This window comes from Enhydra lutris, unplaced genomic scaffold (assembly GCF_002288905.1).
Source record: "Enhydra lutris kenyoni isolate GAN:26980312 unplaced genomic scaffold, ASM228890v2 scaffoldscaffold51, whole genome shotgun sequence".
In the NCBI taxonomy this organism is placed as follows: domain Eukaryota; kingdom Metazoa; phylum Chordata; class Mammalia; order Carnivora; family Mustelidae; genus Enhydra; species Enhydra lutris.
The window spans coordinates 13,350,739-13,370,181 of NW_019154135.1; the positions used below are offsets into that span (position 1 = coordinate 13,350,739).

Consider the following 19,443-nt stretch of genomic DNA (forward strand, 5'->3'; position numbering starts at 1 on the left):
ACTGAAGATTTATCTTCAACTGGCCGCTCAAAGATGGTTTTCTCAGACTCACATCCTGGGCAGATTCCCATTAATTGGTGTGGGGCTGTTGTTTGGTTTTAGTGAATCTTTTCCCTGTTCCCAAGGCTGGGAAGACTTCAGTGTTTTCTTTCTTGTCCCTCTCACCCATCCACTATCTCACTCGTGAGAACAAAACAACAAATAACTAACTAGATGTCTCTGGGTTGATCTTGACACATGCCATGCAGTACTTCGTACCATGCTGTGCCCACGGTAAATCCAACCAGTTGGCTTGCTTAGTGAAGAAAATAATTCCTTCAATCACTTCAGGTGAATTCTCAATGACTTTGTAACTTCGAGTTTCAGGCCCTGTACAAGATGAACAACCAAACCCCAGAAGCACAACCATGCTCTGTAGCCTCCTGGGGGAGACCCCGTGAGCTGTACTTTGGCGTCTCCTTGGCTCTAATTCTCTGTGTATCCTTCCAGAGCCAAATTGCTAATATTCTCTTCAGGCAGACATCCCAGTTGACTTGGAAGAATAATGGAGTTATTCTTTTGAGATGTGGGTCTGGAGAAAGTTCTTTCCGACAGCCTGGTGGTTGAGAACTGCTGAGAGGTCTCTCTGTCAGTCTCATGCAGCCTCCCTGTACTATGCAACTGAGCTTTGATTATGTGGTTTTTAATATTTTGGCTCCCTTATTACTTGTGGGGGGGGGATTTCCATGGAGCATCTAACCATCTCCAATGAATTTTATCACCATTTTAAAAACAAGCTCTTCTCTTTCAGTCCTCAGGGAGCCCAACTTTTGGGTCACACATGTAGACCGTCACAGCTACACCCTGCCCCTCCATATCCACGGCCATGTGCCTTCCCGGTTCTCTTCATATCATGGCAAAGTGTTGGAAGGCAAACAACCTGCTCCAAGTCCTGGCGCCTAACTAGTCCTAGGTAACCTCTGGCTGAATGTTATTCTCCTGGTAGCAATCCGGAGGGAATATTCCTGCCGGGTCTAGAGAGATTTAGTAAAATACGTAATGGAATTTGTATATTAGGATGCATGGATGAATTTAGCAGGCGCAAAACGAGCTTCAAGCACTGCTCGGCTTCTTTACCTACAGAGCAAGTCCTCGCCTTCCTGGCCTGATGTTCAAGAGCCTGGCGTGTGTAGCCCTTGCCACCCCTCTCGGAGAACACCTGCCCCCCTGCCATGCTTCGCTCTGTCTCCAACAACCCGCACCTTCCCTGGCGCCCTCCTCGGCAGGTGGGGGTGGGGGTGGGGATCCAGTTAAGACCCAAATCTCCTCCCGACCCAGAGGACCTCTCCACAGAGGCAGAAGATAAGATACTTTCATTAAACCAGAAAATGGCGCGCATCCCGGGCAACCCGCTGAAGGGATGCGAGGGCAGAGCGCGACCTCGCCGTCCTGCGCGGCTCGGCGGACCCAGCCCCACGGCGGGCGGGGGGGGGGGCCTTAACTCGTCGGGACACCGGGCGCCAGCGGAGCCTCCCGGGCCTCGCACTGGACCGCAGAGGGCAGTGCAGCGGCGACCCGGGCGACGTACGCCCCGATGTGAAGCCGGAGGGTGCGGCATTCCGCTCTCAAACCCAGCCCGCTGCAGCCGTTAAGGGACTTCCGCCCGCGGCAGCACCCGCGCCCCGCCTGACGTCACTGCTTCCGGCTTCCGGCGGCTGCGCGATGACGCAGCGCGCGGGTGTACGCGCCGGCGCCATGTGTCTCCAGCAGCGGCCAACTTCAGGGATACGCGGGCATCCGAGGCCATCCGAGGCCGCCGGTGGCTCCAGGCGGCGCACGCTCCCGACTGAAGCCGGATGAGGTCCGGCCGGAGGGCGGGCAGCGGTGGGGCGCCGGCCGAACCTCCGAGGGAATGGGGTCGCGCGGCTGCCGAGCGTGGCGTGGGCGGAACGCCTGTCCCCTCTCGCGGGGGTGTCCGGTCCCTGGCTGTCGCGGGAGGCCCTTGCGGAACCCGCTCGGCCTGCGCTGCGGAGTGCAAGCGGAGCGGCGGCCTCCACGCCGGGAGGACTGCGGGGAGAGGCCGCTCTGGGTAATGCTGGGCGTGCGGGTGCCCCGTGGGCTTGCGACTTGAGGGGTTTCTGTCCCGGGGTGTCGGGGTCGCCGGGGCCCCGCGGAAGGCCGCTGCTCCCGTCCGGTCCGCTCGCTAGCGCTCCCCGACCGGGGGTCCGGTCCCGCGCTGCCCCAGCCAGCGAACCCCGTGCCCTCCGCCCGCGCGCCCTCCGCCACCCCCCGGAGGAGCGCACAGAGCCCCGATCCTGCCCCGCCGACCCCTCCTCGGCTCAGCCCCCGGCACGGAGGGCACCGCGCGCTGTGTGCCCGGGGTCGTGCGGGCCGCAAGCCTCCAGCGTGCTTGGGTCTGCGGTGACCCTGTGCATTCCTGCAGCGCTTGCCAGAGCATCCTGAAACGGTTTGAGGCCTTGCCCTGCTCCGTCCAGAGCGAGGTTATAGAAATTTCAGACAGGCGCGCGGGTCCGGGCCGGTCGCAGGAAGCTGCGTCGGTGGTGAAGTTCGGTTTCTTGCAGGGCTGCGGCGGGGGTCCTCCGGAGAGCGAGCGAGCACCCCTGCCGAGTCCACTCTTCAGCCTTCATTCTCCGCCCAGCCCAGACCTTTGAGCACCACTGTGAGGTGGTCTCGGGTCCAGTGTAGAGCAGGGGCCCAGGGTCGCTCTGTCGGCCGCCGCAGGCCACCTTCCCCGATGCCAGCCCCGGAGGGAGCCGGGCATCCGGAAGGGGGTGGGAAGCGTAGGTGGGCGGGAGATTCCCTGGGGGCCCTGCCTGGGTGGGAGCAAGTGTTGCCGGTCGGGGATGGGCCAGGACGCTCCCGGCAGGGCAGCGTAGCTCCGGGGCTCCTCTGGGTGGCGGGTCACACCACATCTCCCTCAGATGTGGAGGCTTCTGGCAAACGTGGGGTCTGCCTCTCCGGTCCAGGCGCAGACGCTGAACACCGCGGCCTGCGGGCGGCACTGGGGAGCCGCTCCCTGAGGCTCCTGGCTCTGTGGTCCTGGGAGCCGGGCGCTGGCTGAACCTCGGCCTCTTAAGGATGCTGGAGCAGCAGACGGCCTTAGGGCGGACCAGGTAGTGCCTCCCTCCAGAGCGGGCCTGCTCTCTGCTGGGGCAGGTCTGGCCTGCCTGTCCCACGCGGCCACCGCATGCGCTGGCTCCCCCCTGGCTCCCCTGTGTCGCGCTGTGGGAAGAACCGGCTGTCTTTGTGTCTAATCAGAGAGCTTCATGTGTCCTGCCAGCATCCCTGCAACTGGGGGGCTACCTTGCTAGCGGGGGGGCAGAGGGCCAGGGGTGATGTCAGACCCATCCCCGCTTCTGACTGGCAGCTCCCCCACCCCAGCAGGCTCTGCTCTGGGTCCCCGTCCCAGCACAGGACACGTGGCGTCTGCCCTTCCCCACTACTCCAGCGGCTGGAGTGCCCAGGTGCCAGCGGAGAGCGCCAGGAGGTGGCCCGGTCCGTGTCGGCGGGGCTGATCTGGGATCCGCGGCAGTAAGTAAGCTCCGGAGGCCTGTGGCCGCTCATTTCCGCGAGCCCATCCCATCTCCTGGGTCAGGCGGTGGAGGCCCAGGAGGGCTCATTGGCTTCAAGCTCACGACACGGGTTTTGGCCAGCGGTGGTCTCGTATCTGGACTCCTGCAGCCGCGGCTCTGTGGTGCAGCCGACCTGCCGCCGTTTCCCCGGGACCCTGCTGGGTAAGTGGGGTATTGGCTTGGGAAGGTCAGGCTGCTGCCATGTGCCGTCACAGAGACCTCCGCCCACTGTGGGGTCAGGAGGGGTTCCGGGTTCAGTCCCCTTCCGCCTCTCAGTGCAACCAGCATTTAGTCCCTGGCTGTGTGCTCACGTCACTTGTGTTCACAGCCAGCCTCCACGCTGTGCGCACGTGCCGCTGCCTCGTGCCTGAGGAAGCGGACCCTGGGGTGTGGCCTGCGCACGGACATGCCCCACGGAGGTTGCTCGTGTACCCTTCTCTCTAAGCAGGTGTGCTCCTCTCTGGCTCCTGGTTCAGGGAGGTGAGGGGGGGTTTCTGGGTCGGGCCCAGGCTGGGGAGGGGGCGGCTCGGGGCCTGGTGTGCACATCCGACGGACGTTTCTCTGCCCCCAGGTTTGGGTGCCGGACTGTCCGGTTCCAAAAGGAAGATCCTTGCTATGCATTGGGGCCCGGGCCCCTCTGACCTCTTGTGTGTGGCAGACAAGGGGCGGTTAATAAAGTCTTCTCAGCGTGTGATGCGGCTGCCTTGTGTCCTTTCCATGTGCTCGATAGGAGGAGCGGGCGCCCTGCCCGCGAAGGGAGTGGCAGCCCTGCCTGCGAAGGGAGTGGCAGCCAGACTCCTTCCACCCAGTCTTTGCAAAGTGCTGAGTGGGTGATGGGCTACCGGCACCTGCCACTGGGCGCTTGCCCTGGGGATCCTGGATGGGTTCTGCTGTCTCTGCAGGCTCGTCTGCCTCTTGTCCTCCTCCCCAGTGCGGGTCGGACCTGGGAGCGGGGCTCATCTCGGGCATGGGCACGCAGACATGTGCAGGCCGTGCGGGAGTGACGCACACACACGGTTGGCTTCGTTTGAAAAGTAACACACCCACACGTAGCCGGACACTTCTATGTCATGGCACCCCCGACACGCACACACCTGGTTGACGGGAAGGGGGAGGTGGCCTCCGCGGTGCCCTGGTGGGGCCCTTCCCCGCAGCAGCCCGCAGTTCCACATGTCCTGAGATGCGCTGGACCTGCGTCTTCAGGGAGCCGGGGGACTGGAGGGAGCTTGGCATCTCCAGCAAACCAGTGGCATCAGCAGGGGCCAGGGTGGGGTCCCCAGCAGTCCCCTGTCCTCCTCTGTCCCCCAGCAGGGATCCTCCCAAGAGGTTTGTCCCAAGAGGACAGGAGACAGACCAGGAACAAAGGCATGGGCCACAGATCCTGAGCATGCAGACTGCAGTTAGGGTCTAGGTCACGGGGTGGCCGTGCCTTAAGCCAAGCTCCGCCCAGGGGCCAAATCCCCAACCTCAGAAGGTCTTGACGTTTCTTCCAGAAAAAACCCAGAAGCCATCCAGTGACGTGAAAACTGTATCAGGCTGAGGTTTCACCACACAGGCTGAGTTGTTCCTCTCAGTTGAAGCTGGGGGCTGGGGGACCCCATTGGCTGGGAGGCTGGGGAAGTAAAACCGCAGGACCAGATGCTCCGGAGCGCTGGTGTGGAAAAGCCCTTCAAAAGCACCAGCTGCAGAGGGGATCCCCAGAGCTGGGACGATGACTGGACCTTGAGGGAAGGGTCGGGCCAACAGCCCCCCAGAGGATGGGGTGCAAGGGCACAGCCTGGATCATCAGGCTGTGGAGTAAGCACATCCCGGTCTTACTGGGTGTGTATCCATCCTAATAATCTGAAGGGCAAAAACCCTCATGTGTCCATGTTTTTGAGTTTTAAGAAGTGAGCTCATTGGAAGACAATCACTGGGGCGCCTGGGTGGCTCAGTGGGTTAAAGCTTCTGCTTTCGGCTCAGGTCATGGTCCCAGGGTCCTGGGATCGAGCCCCGCATCGGGCTCTCTGCTCAGCGGGGAGCCTGCTTCCCTTCCTCTCTCTGCCTGTCTCTCTGCCTACTTGTGATCTCTGTCTGTCAAATAAATAAATAAAATCTTTAAAAGAAAGATAATTACTACGCTGGCTCTTGAGTGCGGGTTCCCCAAAGCAGCATGTGGATGACTCACTTTTGCCAAATGCTCTGGCCTCCCCAGGGGTGTTGAGAGAGAAGTGCCTGCTTGGAGGGTGCATGGGGTCAAGGAGGCTGTCTGGGGACAAATCTGAGCCAGCCAGTCTGCGGCTTCTAATGGGGCCGTGAGAGCAGAGTGGGACAGGCTGGGGGACGTCAGGGGCAGCCTTCCCGGTGACATCCAGAGGCCTGGGGCTGCAGCCAACTCCAAATCTGTCTGAGGAACCAGACCGCCAACCCTGCGGTGCAGTGTGACAGTGACGGGAGGGTGGTTTTGTCATTTACATCCTGGTATGGTCTTGCACACGTTGAAGCTACCCGGGGCCCCGCCCCAAAGGCCCACTTTTTATCAAGATACAAAGTAGCAAGCCCGTGTTGCCCCTAGTTCGGAGCTCCGACTGTTAACAGAGGTTTGGTAGCTGGGACAGGTGACGCCCCTGGTTGGGCCTGGTTGGGGTCAGGGGCGGGTGTGGAGACCACAGAGGCTCCGAACTTACCGGGGATGCCAGCAGGAGCCCGCCAGAGCACCGGGCGCCTGGTCTCTCAGGCGCGCCTGCCCTCGGGGTGCGGGAACCAGGAAGCCAGGGGTCAGAGCCCCTCCGGAGGGAGCGGCAAGCCGGGAGGGCAGCCCCTCCCTGGGACCAGAACCCACTTCCTACTTCACTGCACGGCTGGGGAGGCGGCTGGGAGGGCTGAGCCTGCTCAGAGCACCCTCCCTTCCACCCTTCTGCAGAGGAATATTGGGGCAACCCCGCCTAGGGGGCTCCCGCTGGCAGGATGGACGAGGAGGGCCCCGAGTGCGGCAAACCCGACTTTGTGCTTTTGGACCAAGTGACCATGGAGGACTTCATGGAGAACCTAAAACTCAGGTAGACGCAGGGCTCGGGCTCCCTCTCCCCGGCCCCCAGGCTCCCCGGTCTCCATCAGGCCAGGGTGGGAGCCTGAGGTGGGGCCGCACACAGAGTACACACACCCACTGCACCACTGTGTGGGTGACAGCAGGGGGTCCTGGTGGGGCGGGACCCGCCTCCCAAGGCCAGGGTGGCCAGCCAGTGCTGCAGCGGGCTTCCCAGACCCCTGCCCCCGTCATGGCCTGGGTGCCTTCTGCTCCTCCTGCCCAGCGGGGACAGGCAGGAGCCAGCCCCGCTGACTGGGTGCACTGTCCATCTGCCACTGGGGGTAGTGCTGTGCCCTGGGGGCTCTAAGGGAAGGGGACAGGCGCTGTCCCGGGGTGCAGCTGGACAAGCTGAGATGACACTTGGGGGTGCATGGGGTGCCCCAGGGCGTGGCTGGTAGAAGTGACATGGGGTCTGGTTGCCCTGGAGGAGCCAAGGGATGGTGAGATGGGATGGCCACCAGGAGCGGGATGGCTTTATCCCGGACAGCCAGCGGGAGCACAGGGTTAGGGGATGGGGCCCCCTGAGCACACATTGTTGAAGGTAGAAGACAGGAAATGGGCTATTTTGTATGGGGGGGAAGCTAAGCGTAATTTCACATCGTTCTTCTACACTAGCTTGTGAGACAGGCATGACCATGTCCTTTTTAACAACGGAGTACTGAGCCCTGGCGGCATGCAGGGGGCAGTCCCGGGGCAGACGAGAGAGGGTGTGGAGGGAGCCGAGCGGGGCGGGGGGGGAACTCCCTCGTCCGAGGCAGTAGCAGAGGAAGAGGAACCCCTGACAGGGGACGGACCACAAGCCACCAGGGAAGGGCGGGTCCCAGACAAAGGGGGCGCTGAGCGGGCTGGCAGGCGTAACTTCCAGGGCAGAAAGGTCAAGAGATGGACAGACCCAGGTCCAGGAGCCAGAGCTCCCGAAAGGAAGGGTGGAGAAGTAGGAGGATATGCAGGGGGAGGACGGCCCCTGCATCCCCAAGCCCCCTCCCTGTGCCCCGCCTGGTCCCAGCCACCTGGGTGGGGCCGGGCGGGGTTCCCTGCTGCCTCTGGGTCCCCACCCAGGCCCCAAGACAGGAAATAGCCCGAGGCCCCTCCCTGGGCCTCCAGACCTTTCTCTCCTCCACCTCCAGCCCTCGGCTCTACCTGTCCCTTCAAAAATCAGGTGCTGGAGATTCCTGCTCCGACAGGTCTCCCCCCCACCCAGGTGGGGCCTGACCACCACCCAGGGAGTAGCGTGGGCCCCAGCACTACCCTGCATTGGGGGTGAGATTCCGGCAAGATGGCACTGGGAAGTGTCAGGTCAACCCGCACTCCTTCCCACTCTCAGCCCTGCGGTGGGCCAGGGACCCCCCCAGACTCCCAACAGGGGCCCAGCGCCCCAGCACCTGGGGTGTGCCCCCACAGCCCTGAGCGCTGAGGCTCGGCCCTCCTGTGCCAGGTTCGAGAAGGGCCGCATCTACACCTACATCGGCGAGGTGCTGGTGTCAGTGAACCCCTACCAGGAGCTGCCCCTATACGGGCCTGAGGCCATCGCCAAGTACCAAGGCCGCGAGCTCTATGAGCGGCCGCCACACCTCTACGCCGTGGCCAACGCCGCCTACAGGGCGATGAAGCGCCGCTCCAGGGACACCTGCATTGTCATCTCAGGTACCGGTCTGGGCCTGCCTGCCCCACCCGACTGCATCCTGCAGGGGGCGCCCGGGGCTGGTCAAGGGAGCGGCCACCCTTTCCGGCTGACCATCCATCCATCCGTCTGTCCGGCAGGGGAGAGCGGGGCAGGGAAGACAGAGGCCAGCAAGCACATCATGCAGTACATTGCGGCCGTGACCAACCCCAGCCAAAGGGCTGAGGTGGACAGGTGAGAGTGGGCAGGGCTGGCGCAGGGCCGGCCCTGGGCCTCAGGCCTGAAGGGGAGAGAGATCTAAGTCAGCCTGTCTCCGGCCAAGTTCAGAGGGCTCCTCTGCCGGTGACCCGCCCAGAACCCATCCACCTAGCAGAGGCAGGGCCCGGTGCCACGGGTGGGGGCGGGTGCCGCCACAAGGAGCAGGGAAGAGGCAAGGTGCACAGGGCCGACAGACGGGGGCTGTGCCCCTTCTGGGAGACCCCACAGAGGGGAGAAGCTGGCAGGATGATCAGGAAGGGCCTGGACCCAGATCGAGGCCCTCCTGTCTGCCTCCTCACCAGTTGCTTGCCAGCTGTTACCAGTGGGGTCCCGTGGGCACAGCTTCCTGTGTGAGTGCCCAGGCTCTTCCTGTCGGGAGGGGCGAGGTAGGGTTGGGTGGGGCACAGGCGGCTGGCGGCTGCCCACCCTGCGGAGGAGGCTGAGGGCAGAGTGTGCGGCTCCAGCTGCTCCCTGCAAGCGGCAGCACACCCAGGAGAGGAGCAGCCCTTCTCGCCACACCCCTGCACAGCCCAGGCAGGTGGCCTTCCCAGCCGGTCCCCAGCCTGGTCCCCAGCCTGCGCAGTGGGAGGCCTCGGGCAGGAATGCTGGGCAGGGACAGTCCCCGGAGGAGGCCTGTGCCCTACCGCCCGGCCCCTCTGCCCCGCACAGGGTCAAGGACGTGCTGCTCAAGTCCACGTGCGTGCTGGAGGCCTTTGGCAACGCGCGCACCAACCGCAACCACAACTCCAGCCGCTTTGGCAAGTACATGGACATCAACTTCGATTTTAAAGGGGACCCCATCGGGGGGCACATCCACAGCTATCTGCTGGAGAAGGTGGGCCCTGCAGCCACAGGCCTCACGTGCTGGCCCTTCTAGGCCTGGGTCCCCAGTGGTGGGGCGGGGGCACTTTCTCTGAGGTCCCAGGCTTGTAGGTGGGGCTCCTCTGTGCCAGGCCTGCCTGAGCCCCTCTGCCTGCACTGCACCAGGGGCTGGGTGGCTCCCTTGGGTGGGGTTCCCTGGGTGGGGTCGCAACCCAGGCAAGGGCCCAGCTGCCCCTCCCTCCACAGTCTCGAGTCCTTAAGCAGCACGTGGGTGAACGGAACTTCCACGCCTTCTACCAGGTGAGCCAAAGCAGGTGTGTGAGGTGCCTGGGAAGCCCTTCCCATCGCCCTGCCCTCCGTCCCTTTCCCTCTCTGCTCCTCCCTGCTGTGACACTGCCAGTGCCCCGCCCTCACTGGAGGGGACTTTCCCGGGACACCAGTAGGGTGGTGTCTACATTGGGTGAGCGGCGGTCTGCCTCGACTTGGGTGGGTCCACACCAGCACTGAGCCCTCCATCGGTCTGTCGGTCGGTCCTCCGGCTTGTTTAGGCGGGGTGTTTGCAGTTCTAAGGGCCTGAGGCAGGGGTTTGTGGGCTCCCAGGTGCTTCGGGGCTGTGAGGACGCAGAGCTGCGGAACCTGCACCTGCAGAGGAACCCCGCGGTGTACAACTTCACCCGGCAGGGCGCGGGGCTCAGCGTAAGTGGGGGCAGGGCTCCGCGGGCGCTCAGCGGGACTGCTGGGCCCCAATGTGACAGGCACTCCCTGGGAGGACTCTGAGGCCCCGCGTGGCCCTGGAGTGCGGAGCCCCTTGTCCCACAGGCCTTGGAGAGCGACGAGAGGAGCCACTACCTGGCCGTGGTGGAGGCCATGCGGGTGATCGGCTTCAGTGCGGAGGAAGTGCGATCCGTGCACCGGATCCTGGCGGCCGTACTGCACCTGGTGAGCCTGGCCGGGGCTGCGGGGCCCCTGGAGAGGGAGACTGAGCTCCGTGGGCCCAGTCGTGCGGCTGGCCCATCCCGCCCCCGGGGAGGCTGAATGCGTGGCGGAGCTCCCGGAGGCCCGGCCCGGAGCTGGGAGCTCTGTAGCGCCGTTGTGCAGACGTGTCCTGCCTCTCCCACCGGCGGTCCGGCCGGACGGTTCCACCGCTGCTGAGCCTCCCTTCCCTGCTAGGCGGCCTGAGAGCAGGGAGTGCCTCGTGGCTGCAGGCAGTGGCCGTGGGACCACGGACCTGATGTTCTGGGCAGGAAGCCTTGGAGAAGACTCTGCTGTGCTTCCGGGGCCGTTCCCACAACCGGGGCAGAAGCCAGGTCCCGCCACACCCCCAGCCCTGCCGTTCCTTCCTTCTTCCCCGGCAGAGGTGTGCAGGCAAATTCTGCTGGGACCTGGAGCCTGACTGTCCTGGCTCCCCATCCCCAGGGTAACATCGAGTTCGTGGAGACGGAGGAGGCCGGGCTGGAGCAGGGGCACCTGGAGGTGGCTGAGGAGCGGCTGGTAGACCACGTGGCTGAGCTGACGGCCACGCCCCGGGAGTTGGTGCTGCGCTGCCTGCTCTCTCGCACGGTGGCCTCGGGAGGCAGGGAGCTCATTGAGAAGGGCCACACTGCAGCTGAGGCCAGCTACGCCCGGGATGCCTGTGCCAAGGTCCTCTGGGGGCAAGCTGTGGGGAGCGAGACGGGGACACCCAGGGGGCCTTCCTGGAGGGGGCAAGGACTGAGACAGCCCGAAGGAGCTGGCTCCTGGCCTCCCCCCAGGCAGTGTACCAGCGGCTGTTTGAATGGGTGGTGAGCCGGATCAACAGTGTCATGGAAACCCGGGACCGGGACCCCCGGCGAGACGGCAAGGACACTGTCATTGGTGTGCTGGACATCTACGGTTTCGAGGTGTTCCCTGTCAACAGGTGGGGAGCCCGGCCACCACGTGTCCAGCTCTGACCCCAAACCCTAGGGCCACCTTGGTCCCACAGAGTTCTGCTGGGCTGGGGAGCAGGACCTCCGGCAGCTGTCCCGGCCTGTCCCCAGCCCCGGGCTCAGGCCCCACGCCTGCTCTAGCTGTGCCCCCTGTCCAGCGGTGCCCTCGAAGGCAAACTGGGGGCTCACGTACCCTGGCCGTGACCACCAAATCCACTGTGGAGCATGCGTGTCAGAGCTGGGGCCACAGCGGGAGGACCACCCCCACGGTGGGGCTCTCAGGGAGGGGCCTGCCCCGGCACCCGGCCCTGCGGGCAGGACGTGACTGTGCCCCGGCGCCGCCCGCAGCTTTGAGCAGCTGTGCATCAACTACTGCAATGAGAAGCTGCAGCAGCTCTTCATCCAGCTCATCCTGAAGCAGGAGCAGGAGGAGTACCAGCGTGAGGGCATCACCTGGCAGAGCGTGAGCGCCAGCGGGGCCTCGCGGGCGGGGGCGCCAGGGCCGCGGGGAGATGCGCGGGCAGACTGGGAGCCGCCGTGCACCCCCCACGCAGGTGGACTACTTCAACAACGCCACCATCGTGGAGCTGGTGGAGCGGCCCCACCGGGGCGTGCTGGCTGTGCTGGACGAGGCCTGCAGCGCCGCGGGCACCATCACCGACCGCATCTTCCTGCAGAGCCTGGACACGCACCACCGCCACCACCCCCACTACACCAGCCGCCAGGTGCTCCCCTGCCCCGGCCCTCACCCACAGCCTGGTCCCTGCACTGGTCCCCGCCCCCCCTGCCCAGGCACGGTGCTGCCCACTTTGGCGGGGCCTGGCCTCCTCTCCAGCACTGTCTGCTGCACGGACCCCCGCCCTGTGCCTTGACCCTGGCCCGCCCCCATCCCCCAGCTGTGCCCCACAGACAAGACCATGGAGTTCGGCCGAGACTTCCGGATCAAGCACTATGCGGGGGACGTCACGTAAGACCCTCCCCGCTTCTTAGCAGCTGAAGATGTGCCTGACACCAGATTCACAAGTGGAAAGCGTGAAATGGAGCTTTTAAGATCAGAGCTCTGGCCCCTGGGTGCACCATAGAAGCTTCTGGAAGCTTTAAAAAAATGCCCATATCTAGGCTCCACTTTGGGGAGTGCCTGGGTGAGGGGCACACTGTTATGGCAGTGCGGGTTAGCTGGGGGGTAGGGGACAGGTAAACCACGGACTGCATTCCCAGCAAGCTCCCCCCAGCCAGGAGCTGCCCATGCTTGGGGCACATCCTCAGGAGTCCTCCAGAAATCTCTGTGACATTACTGTTAATTTTCCTGTGCTCCCCTCCTCCCGAATGGGACTTGAGGTGACTCACAGAGTACACACGTGTCTCATGTGTCCTTTACAAGGACAAGTGGAGAGGACAGTGCACCCAGAGGTCAGACCCCGTGTCCTGAGTCTGCACAGGAGCTGCAGGTGTGGCAAGATTTTGGCACCAAGTTTTCTCGCCTTTTGTCATCAAAGGGCAAGACAAGGACCCCGAGGTTCTCAGTGCCGCACAATCAAAGCAGTCTCCTGCCTCAGGAGTTCCCTAAACTCAGTAGGCACTGATCTGGGCCTGTGGTGTATACTGGGGCACAGACAGGTTAAGTCCCTGGTCCCAGGTCACACCGCACGAATGTGCGAGAGCCAGGGTCCAGTGCAGTGGGCACGAGCGCCAACTCCTGCTCCCGGAGAGACAGCTCTGAGGGCGGCAGTCGAACGTGCTGAGAAAGCTGGTGTGGGAGGGGAGGGAGGGAGGCCGACCCAGGAGAACAGGGGTGGGGGAGGGGCTTCCTGGGGACCGTCGGACACCCCCCGCCCCTCACCAGCCCCGGTCCCCCAGGTACTCAGTGGAGGGCTTCATCGACAAGAACAGAGACCACCTCTTCCAAGACTTCAAGCGGCTGATGTACAACAGGTGCGTGGGGGCCCGAGGCTGGAAGGGCCTTCGCACACTCGGGTCTGACACCTGCCTGGTGGGCTGACTGCCTGAGGTTTGACGCTGAGGCCGCAAGGCTCACCAGTGGCAGAGCTGGGGCGAGGGCCGCCCTCCAGAGGGCGCCTGGCGATGTGGCCTGTGTCCACAGCTCGGACCCCACCCTGCGGGCTATGTGGCCGGATGGGCAGCAGGACATCACAGAGGTGACCAAGCGCCCCCTGACCGCAGGCACGCTCTTCAAGAACTCCATGGTGTCTCTGGTGGAAAACCTGGCCTCCAAGGTATGCCCCCCCCCCCACATCTGCAAGGGGCCTCTCGGCTGTGCCTGGCCGACATCCTGGGCGCCCACCGCCCTGCACATCACGGGGAAGGTGGTCACTTCCTGTCAGCTGCTCCCCCACCCCCACTCCAGCGGGGGGAGCCCAGCACCTTCCAATTCAGATGTTCTGGGTCAGGCTGAAGCTGGAGTAACTGTGAGGTTTGAACCAGCCCGCCCAGCTCCTCCCTGCCTCTTGGGTGGGGCTCACAGGCTGGAAGGCAGAGCGGGTAGCAGGGGGACACCAGAGCCCGCTTAACCACAGAACATCCGGAGACTCAGCCTGGCCCCTGCAGGTCCACACGGCTCCGGGCTGCCCTACCACCTCCTGACCCGGCCCCTCCGCCCCCCTCCCCCTGCAAGAGCCTCTTCCCTTGGCAGCCGGCAGGGGGAGGACAGCTGCACACCTGCCCTGCCGCCACGGAGGCTGATGCTGGTGGCTCTGAGTGTCCTCTGTTGTGGCAGGAGCCCTTCTATGTCCGCTGCATCAAGCCCAATGAGGACAAGGTGGCTGCCAGGCTGGACGAGGACCACTGTCGCCATCAGGTCGCGTACCTGGGGCTGCTGGAGAATGTGCGGGTCCGGAGGGCGGGCTTCGCTTCCCGCCAGCCCTACCCCCGATTCCTGCTCAGGTAGGACTCCCTGCTACCCCGGAGCTGCATCTCCCTGCCCGTGTGTCTCCCATGGGCCAGAGTCCTGTGAGGAGTTAGACGGGGGGCCAGAGGGTCCCAAACCCAGCCAGTGCTTCTCAGCTGCAGACGCACACGACACGAACAGCAAGGACCCCTGTGTGACACAGGATGGGGTGGGCAGGTGCTAGGGTGAGTGGCACGTGGGGGTGGCATGGGCTGGGTGTGTGGGATGGGATCAGATTGGGGTAGCTCCCCACCTCTCCCCAGAGCTCGGTGCCCACTGCCCTGTCCTGTGGTGACAGGTACAAGATGACCTGTGAGTACACATGGCCCAATCACCTGCTGGGCTCTGACAAGGCAGCCGTGAGTGCCCTCCTGGAGCAGCACGGGCTGCAAGGGGACGTGGCCTTTGGCCACACCAAGCTCTTCATCCGCTCGCCTCAGACTTTGGTCACGCTGGAGCAGAGCCGTGCACGCCTTATCCCCATCATCGTGCTGCTGCTGCAGAAGGTGCGGCCTGGCTGGATGCCTACCTACAATGGAGGGTGGAGGGGGATGGGTGAAGGGGGGGAGGGAGGGAGGGGTATATACCTGGAGGGGAAGGGGAGAGAGGGGTGTGCACTGGGTGGGGGGATGGGAGGAATGGGAGGAATTCCTCCATCTCTCCCGGTGACTTTTTATTTTCAATGTTTCAAACCGACTGAAAAGTCAGAGATGCCTGTGATGACTCACTATCCACCCGGGTTGCTGCCGTGGTGCACTCCCCCACCCCAGCTCTGTGTGTCCATCTGTCTGTCCCCACACCCATGTATAGGTACATTTATATGATCTCCTGAACCATACCAGTAATGGGGCCACTCCGTATTTCAGCACACATCTCAAGGACAAGTACGTTCCCTTTTCTGACCATGCTGAGGTCAGCAGACGAGAACCCTAACACTGACTAGACAAGTCTACATATCTGAACAATACGCAGGCCGTATTCGAATTTCCTCAGCGTCCCACTATTACCCGTGGTGACCCCGCATTTAGCTGTGACACGACACCATGCCATGGTCACAGAAATGGGACTCGGGACACTCACACTGGGTCTTCGTGGCCGCACCATTTCCAGGACCGTCTGCACTGCCATCCTGTCCCCGGGCTGAGTCAGGTTCCTCACATCTGCTTTCATCTGTGGGTCCCCTGGGCTCCCTGCCGTGTAGGGTTTCCAGTCTGGGTTTTAATGGTTGTATTCTTGGGGTACCCCTCTATGTCAGGGCCTCTACGAGTTGGAGGTCAGACCTGGGCCAGCGCAGATTCCAGGTGGACAGCTCGCAGCTGTCCCCGGCGAGGGGAAAGTGCCCCCGTCTGCGGGTGCCAGGCAGAAGGACATGGAATAGGGAGCGCTGCTCTCCCAGGAGTTAGGCGGAGACTGCAGCAGGGCCCTGTGCCCACCTGGGAAGCCACCCTGCAGCCAGGTGGAGGTGGCCCCCAGGAGTCACGGGCACACATGACTGGCCCCACGCCGACTGGAGGGTGGGGGAGGTGGGCGGGCCGCAGGGGTGGGGGGGGGGGGAGAGAGGCGGGGGGGGGGGGGCGGGGCCTGGCCGAGACCGACGGAAAGCCCGGCTGGCCCCCCAGGCCTGGCGTGGCACGCTGGCCAGGCAGCGTTGTCGGCGACTGCGGGCCGTCTACACGATCATGCGCTGGTTCCGGAGGCACAAGGTGCGCGCTCACCTGGCAGAGCTGCAGCGGCGGTTCCAGGCGGCGAGGCAGCCCCCGCTCTATGGCCGGGACCTCATCTGGCCGCCGCCCCCCGCGGTGCTGCAGCCGTTCCAGGACACCTGCCAGGCCCTGTTCTGCAGGTGCGGGCCCCAGCCACTGCCCCTCCGTTTCTCCCCATTCCGCCTGCGACCTGCACGCAGCCGTCTGCACCCCACAAGCCCCATTCATAAGCAGGAAAACAGGAGGCTGTGCCTAGTAACTGGATCCCCACACCCCACCGTCACGGCAGAGCCCTGCCAGCTTCTTGCTGGAGGCCCGCAGGGGAGGGTGGCTGGCTGGGACCAGGGCCTGGGGGAACAGTGCGTCTGAGCAGCACTTTGAAGGCCAGGAAGTAGTTCTCCAGGAGGAGCGGCACAGAGTGGGCGGGGCCACATCCTACCCACCGGGGGGAGGGGAAAGCCCGACAGCCAGGGCCAGGCAGAGAGGCTTGGCCTTCTGGGGGGAGGGGAAGCAAGAGAAGGGCATGGATGTAAGGGAAGCAGGACAGGGGTGGGGAAGGGGAGGGCTGCACGAGGTCCCTCTGACCGCCAGGTTCCCTCTAGGTGGCGGGCCCGGCAGTTGGTGAAGAACATCCCACCCTCAGACATGGCCCAGATCAAGGCCAAGGTGGCGGCCATGACGGTCCTACAGGAGCTACGGCAGGACTGGGGCTGCCGTCGGGCCTGGGTCAGGGACTACTTGTCCTCTGTGAGTATTGGGGCCATGAAGTCTGGGCACCAAGGAGGGGCTCAGGGCTGAGACCTTACCGGTGTCCATCCCAGACGTCCTTTCCCTGGGCCTGGCTGTCTGTCCAGCCTGTGGGCCATGCCCCTCTGCCCCTGGCCTCTGGGCTTTACTGAGCACCTTCTCTCTGCCCCTCCCTCTTCTCCATGTGTGTCAGGTAGAGGCGCCCCCCACCCCCCTCCACAACCTGCACCCATGCCCTAGTTCCCCCGGCCCTCACACAGGCACAGTGAGCCGTGCCCCTGGCTCCATTCTACAGGGGATGAAGGCTCAGGGGCTGAAGGGCTTTCCTGGACCCCGGACGCTGCCTTCTCAGCTTCCACTCTGGTGGGCAGCTATGGTGGGCTCAGGCATGACCAGAAGCTAGAGCTGCAGGGGTGTGGCGCAGGGCCCTCAGACGAGCCAGGGAGGCTGGCACAAGGCCTGACTCGGTTCGGCTCGTGAGGTGAGGGACAGCTGTGCCCACTTATCAGACTTGCTGTCGGTCCAGTGTGGCCAAGCAGTTCCCATCTGTCCTCAGGCCACAGACAACCCCACAGCCTCGGGCCTGTTCGCGGAGCGACTGAAGGCCCTCCGTGAGAAGGACAGCTTTGGGGCCGTGCTGTTCTCCAGTCATGTCCGGAAGGTGAGGCCTGCATCTGGGCAAGGAGCAACAGCCCCAGCCCAGGCCCAGGGCAGAGGTTTCCGAAGTGGTCAGATCCAACCCAGTCCGTGAGAAAAGGGGTCCAGGGAGAGGAGGCTGGCCAGGTGAGCCTGAACACGCCTGTCCCGCAGGTGAACCGCTTCAACAAGAGGCGGGACCGGGCGCTTCTGCTCACTGACCAGCACGTCTACAAGCTGGACCCCGGCCGCCAGTACCGGGTGATGCGGGCTGTGCCCCTGGAAGCGGTGAGCCCGGGGGTGGGGGGAGGTGGGGGCGTCTCCACTCGCACCTACCTAAGAATGCCCCAGCTTCCTAGAACCCAGCATCAGCTCAGGATGCTGGGCCTTTCTGCTGCTCAGGGCGGACAGGGCGCTGAGCCACGGGCCCTCTTTCCCACATCCGTGGTGGCGAGCGGGGGGTGGGGGTGGGGGCTCCCGCCCAAATGCAGACCGTTGCCGTGGGCAGCGGTCTCTCCCTGGGGTCCCCGGAACCGAGTGGGGGTCTGTCTGGGGCGCCGGCCACGCCTGTGTGTCCGCTAGACGTCTTGGGGGGAAAGCAGAAGGCTCAGCGCCCCGGAAGCACCCGCATGTCCGGGCGAGCTCGGGAGCCCCGGGAGGGCGGTGGCGCCGGATTAGAGCGCGGACGACGAACACTCCGTCCCGGAGCTCGTTCTCTGGAGCAGCGCCTCGGCCGGCGCATCTGTGGGTGGAGCTGGAGAGGGAGGAAGGGGGCCTGGGGGGGGGTTGGCGGGCTCCGGGAGACTGCCGGGGCGAGGAGGAGCGCCTGCGGCTCCCCTGACCCCGGCCCTGGCGCGCCGCACAGGTGACCGGGCTGAGCGTGACCAGCGGCCGGGACCAGCTGGTGGTGCTGCACGCGCGCGGCCAGGACGACCTGGTGGTGTGCCTGCACCGCTGCAGGCCGCCGCTGGACAACCGCGTGGGGGAGCTGGTGGGCGTGCTGGCCGCGCACTGCCAGGGGTGAGTCGGGCGCCGCCGGGTCCGCGCCCTGCGGCACTGGCCCCGCCCCGCCCCCTGGCCGCCCTTCTGTCCCGCGCCTGACACCCCGTCCCACCCCCGGCCGCCCCCCACCCGGCTCCTGACTGCCCTCCTGCACCTCCGCGCCCCAGACCGCCCCCCCTCGCCCGCTGACCGGTCTCCTTCCCTGCCCACCCGCCCCCGCTTCAGGAAGGGAAGGGCCCTGGAGGTCCGCGTCTCCGACTGCATCCCTCTGAGCCAGCGCGGGGCCCGTCGCCTCGTCTCGGTGGAGCCCAAGCCCGAGCAGCCAGAGCCGGACTTCCGCTGCAGCCGCGGTACCTTCACGCTCCTCTGGCCGAGCAGCTGACCTGGCCCGCCGCACCCGGGCAGCCCTCCAGGCCAGCCCCACGCCCGACACCCGTGCGCCCTGCAATAAAGGCTTCTCTGTGTCTGTGAGACTTGTGTCTTTGGGTGGACGTCCGCACAGCGGCCAGCAACCTGGCAAATGTCACCCCCACGTCCTCTGCTGACCCCTGAGGGGTCCTGAACTGGAGGAGAAGGCCTGGGAGCCCAGTCTGGTGGGGCAGCAAGACTGCATTCCCCCCGGGGCCCTAGCCTGTGGACCCGCTGGCGGTGGAGTCCACCGTCGTAGCAGAAATTGTGCCCTTCACGTCCCAGGCTCTTCCTCCCACAGCTGAGGTCTCTCCTCCCCCCACCAATTCCCCTCCCCTAAGGCTCCTTGCTTCGCCAAGGGTGCTCCTTGCCTTGTGGGGGGGAATGGCCACTGGGCCAATTGACTATTGGGGAAGCTTGTGGGTCCCAAGGCCACCCCCTGGGCAGGGCTATGGCTGAGCACACACTGGGACAGACACTGTCCCAGCTGTTGGCTGTGTCCCTGCTGGAGGTGGGCATCCCAGACCCCAGGAACCCTACCTCGGGGACTTCTAAGCCAGGACCTCCCACCGTCTAGGACAGGACCTTGTGTCTGGGGCATCTCAGAAGCCAAAGAAAGGCCAGAGTGGACACAGCTCCACTCCGTCTCGCCAGCAACCCCCCTTCCTCTCCAGATCCTCTGACCCTGCAATGCCCCAGCCCTGCCCTCTGCCCTCTTGCCACCTCCACTGACTCTTGTCACTCTATAGACAGCCCTTTGGCTTTCAAAGCTGCTCCCTCCCCACTGGGACACAC

The 19,443-nt window shown here is 64.5% G+C and overlaps 1 protein-coding gene across 3 annotated transcripts; it reads left to right on the forward strand.

The window, feature by feature from the left end:
• Positions 1 to 1,705: 1,705 nt before the first annotated feature.
• On the forward strand, positions 1,706 to 18,706 carry LOC111156998 (myosin IG). 3 transcript variants are annotated; one of them, XM_022518200.1, is made up of 25 exons: positions 1,706 to 2,068; positions 2,967 to 3,113; positions 3,382 to 3,734; positions 6,475 to 6,610; positions 8,075 to 8,283; positions 8,401 to 8,494; positions 9,188 to 9,353; positions 9,587 to 9,640; positions 9,941 to 10,036; positions 10,160 to 10,279; positions 10,757 to 10,981; positions 11,092 to 11,237; positions 11,596 to 11,710; positions 11,802 to 11,972; positions 12,144 to 12,214; positions 13,105 to 13,179; positions 13,349 to 13,481; positions 13,982 to 14,148; positions 14,451 to 14,658; positions 15,772 to 15,995; positions 16,458 to 16,602; positions 17,159 to 17,263; positions 17,413 to 17,526; positions 18,104 to 18,258; positions 18,466 to 18,706. In XM_022518200.1, exons 4-25 carry the CDS (start codon positions 6,519 to 6,521, stop codon positions 18,620 to 18,622), a joined length of 3,042 nt encoding a protein of 1,013 aa, XP_022373908.1. In that variant the 5' UTR covers positions 1,706 to 2,068; positions 2,967 to 3,113; positions 3,382 to 3,734; positions 6,475 to 6,518; the 3' UTR covers positions 18,623 to 18,706. The 3 variants fall into 3 exon arrangements, with proteins under 3 accessions (XP_022373908.1, XP_022373909.1, XP_022373911.1); XM_022518201.1 differs by having other exon boundaries at positions 3,385 to 3,734; XM_022518203.1 differs by lacking the exons at positions 1,706 to 2,068; positions 2,967 to 3,113; positions 3,382 to 3,734 and adding an exon at positions 5,825 to 6,169.
• The last annotated feature ends 737 nt before the right edge of the window (positions 18,707 to 19,443 follow it).

What these genes read in the sequence shown, in the direction of transcription:
- LOC111156998 (XM_022518200.1), top strand. Translation starts at nt 6,519, where the DNA reads ATGGACGAGGAGGGCCCCGAGTGCGGCAAACCCGACTTTGTGCTTTTG. An exon ending in ACAGCTATCTGCTGGAGAAG is followed by an intron (nt 9,354 to 9,586) that starts GTGGGCCCTGCA and finishes CTCCCTCCACAG; the next exon opens with TCTCGAGTCCTTAAGCAGCA. An exon ending in CACTATGCGGGGGACGTCAC is followed by an intron (nt 12,215 to 13,104) that starts GTAAGACCCTCC and finishes CCGGTCCCCCAG; the next exon opens with GTACTCAGTGGAGGGCTTCA.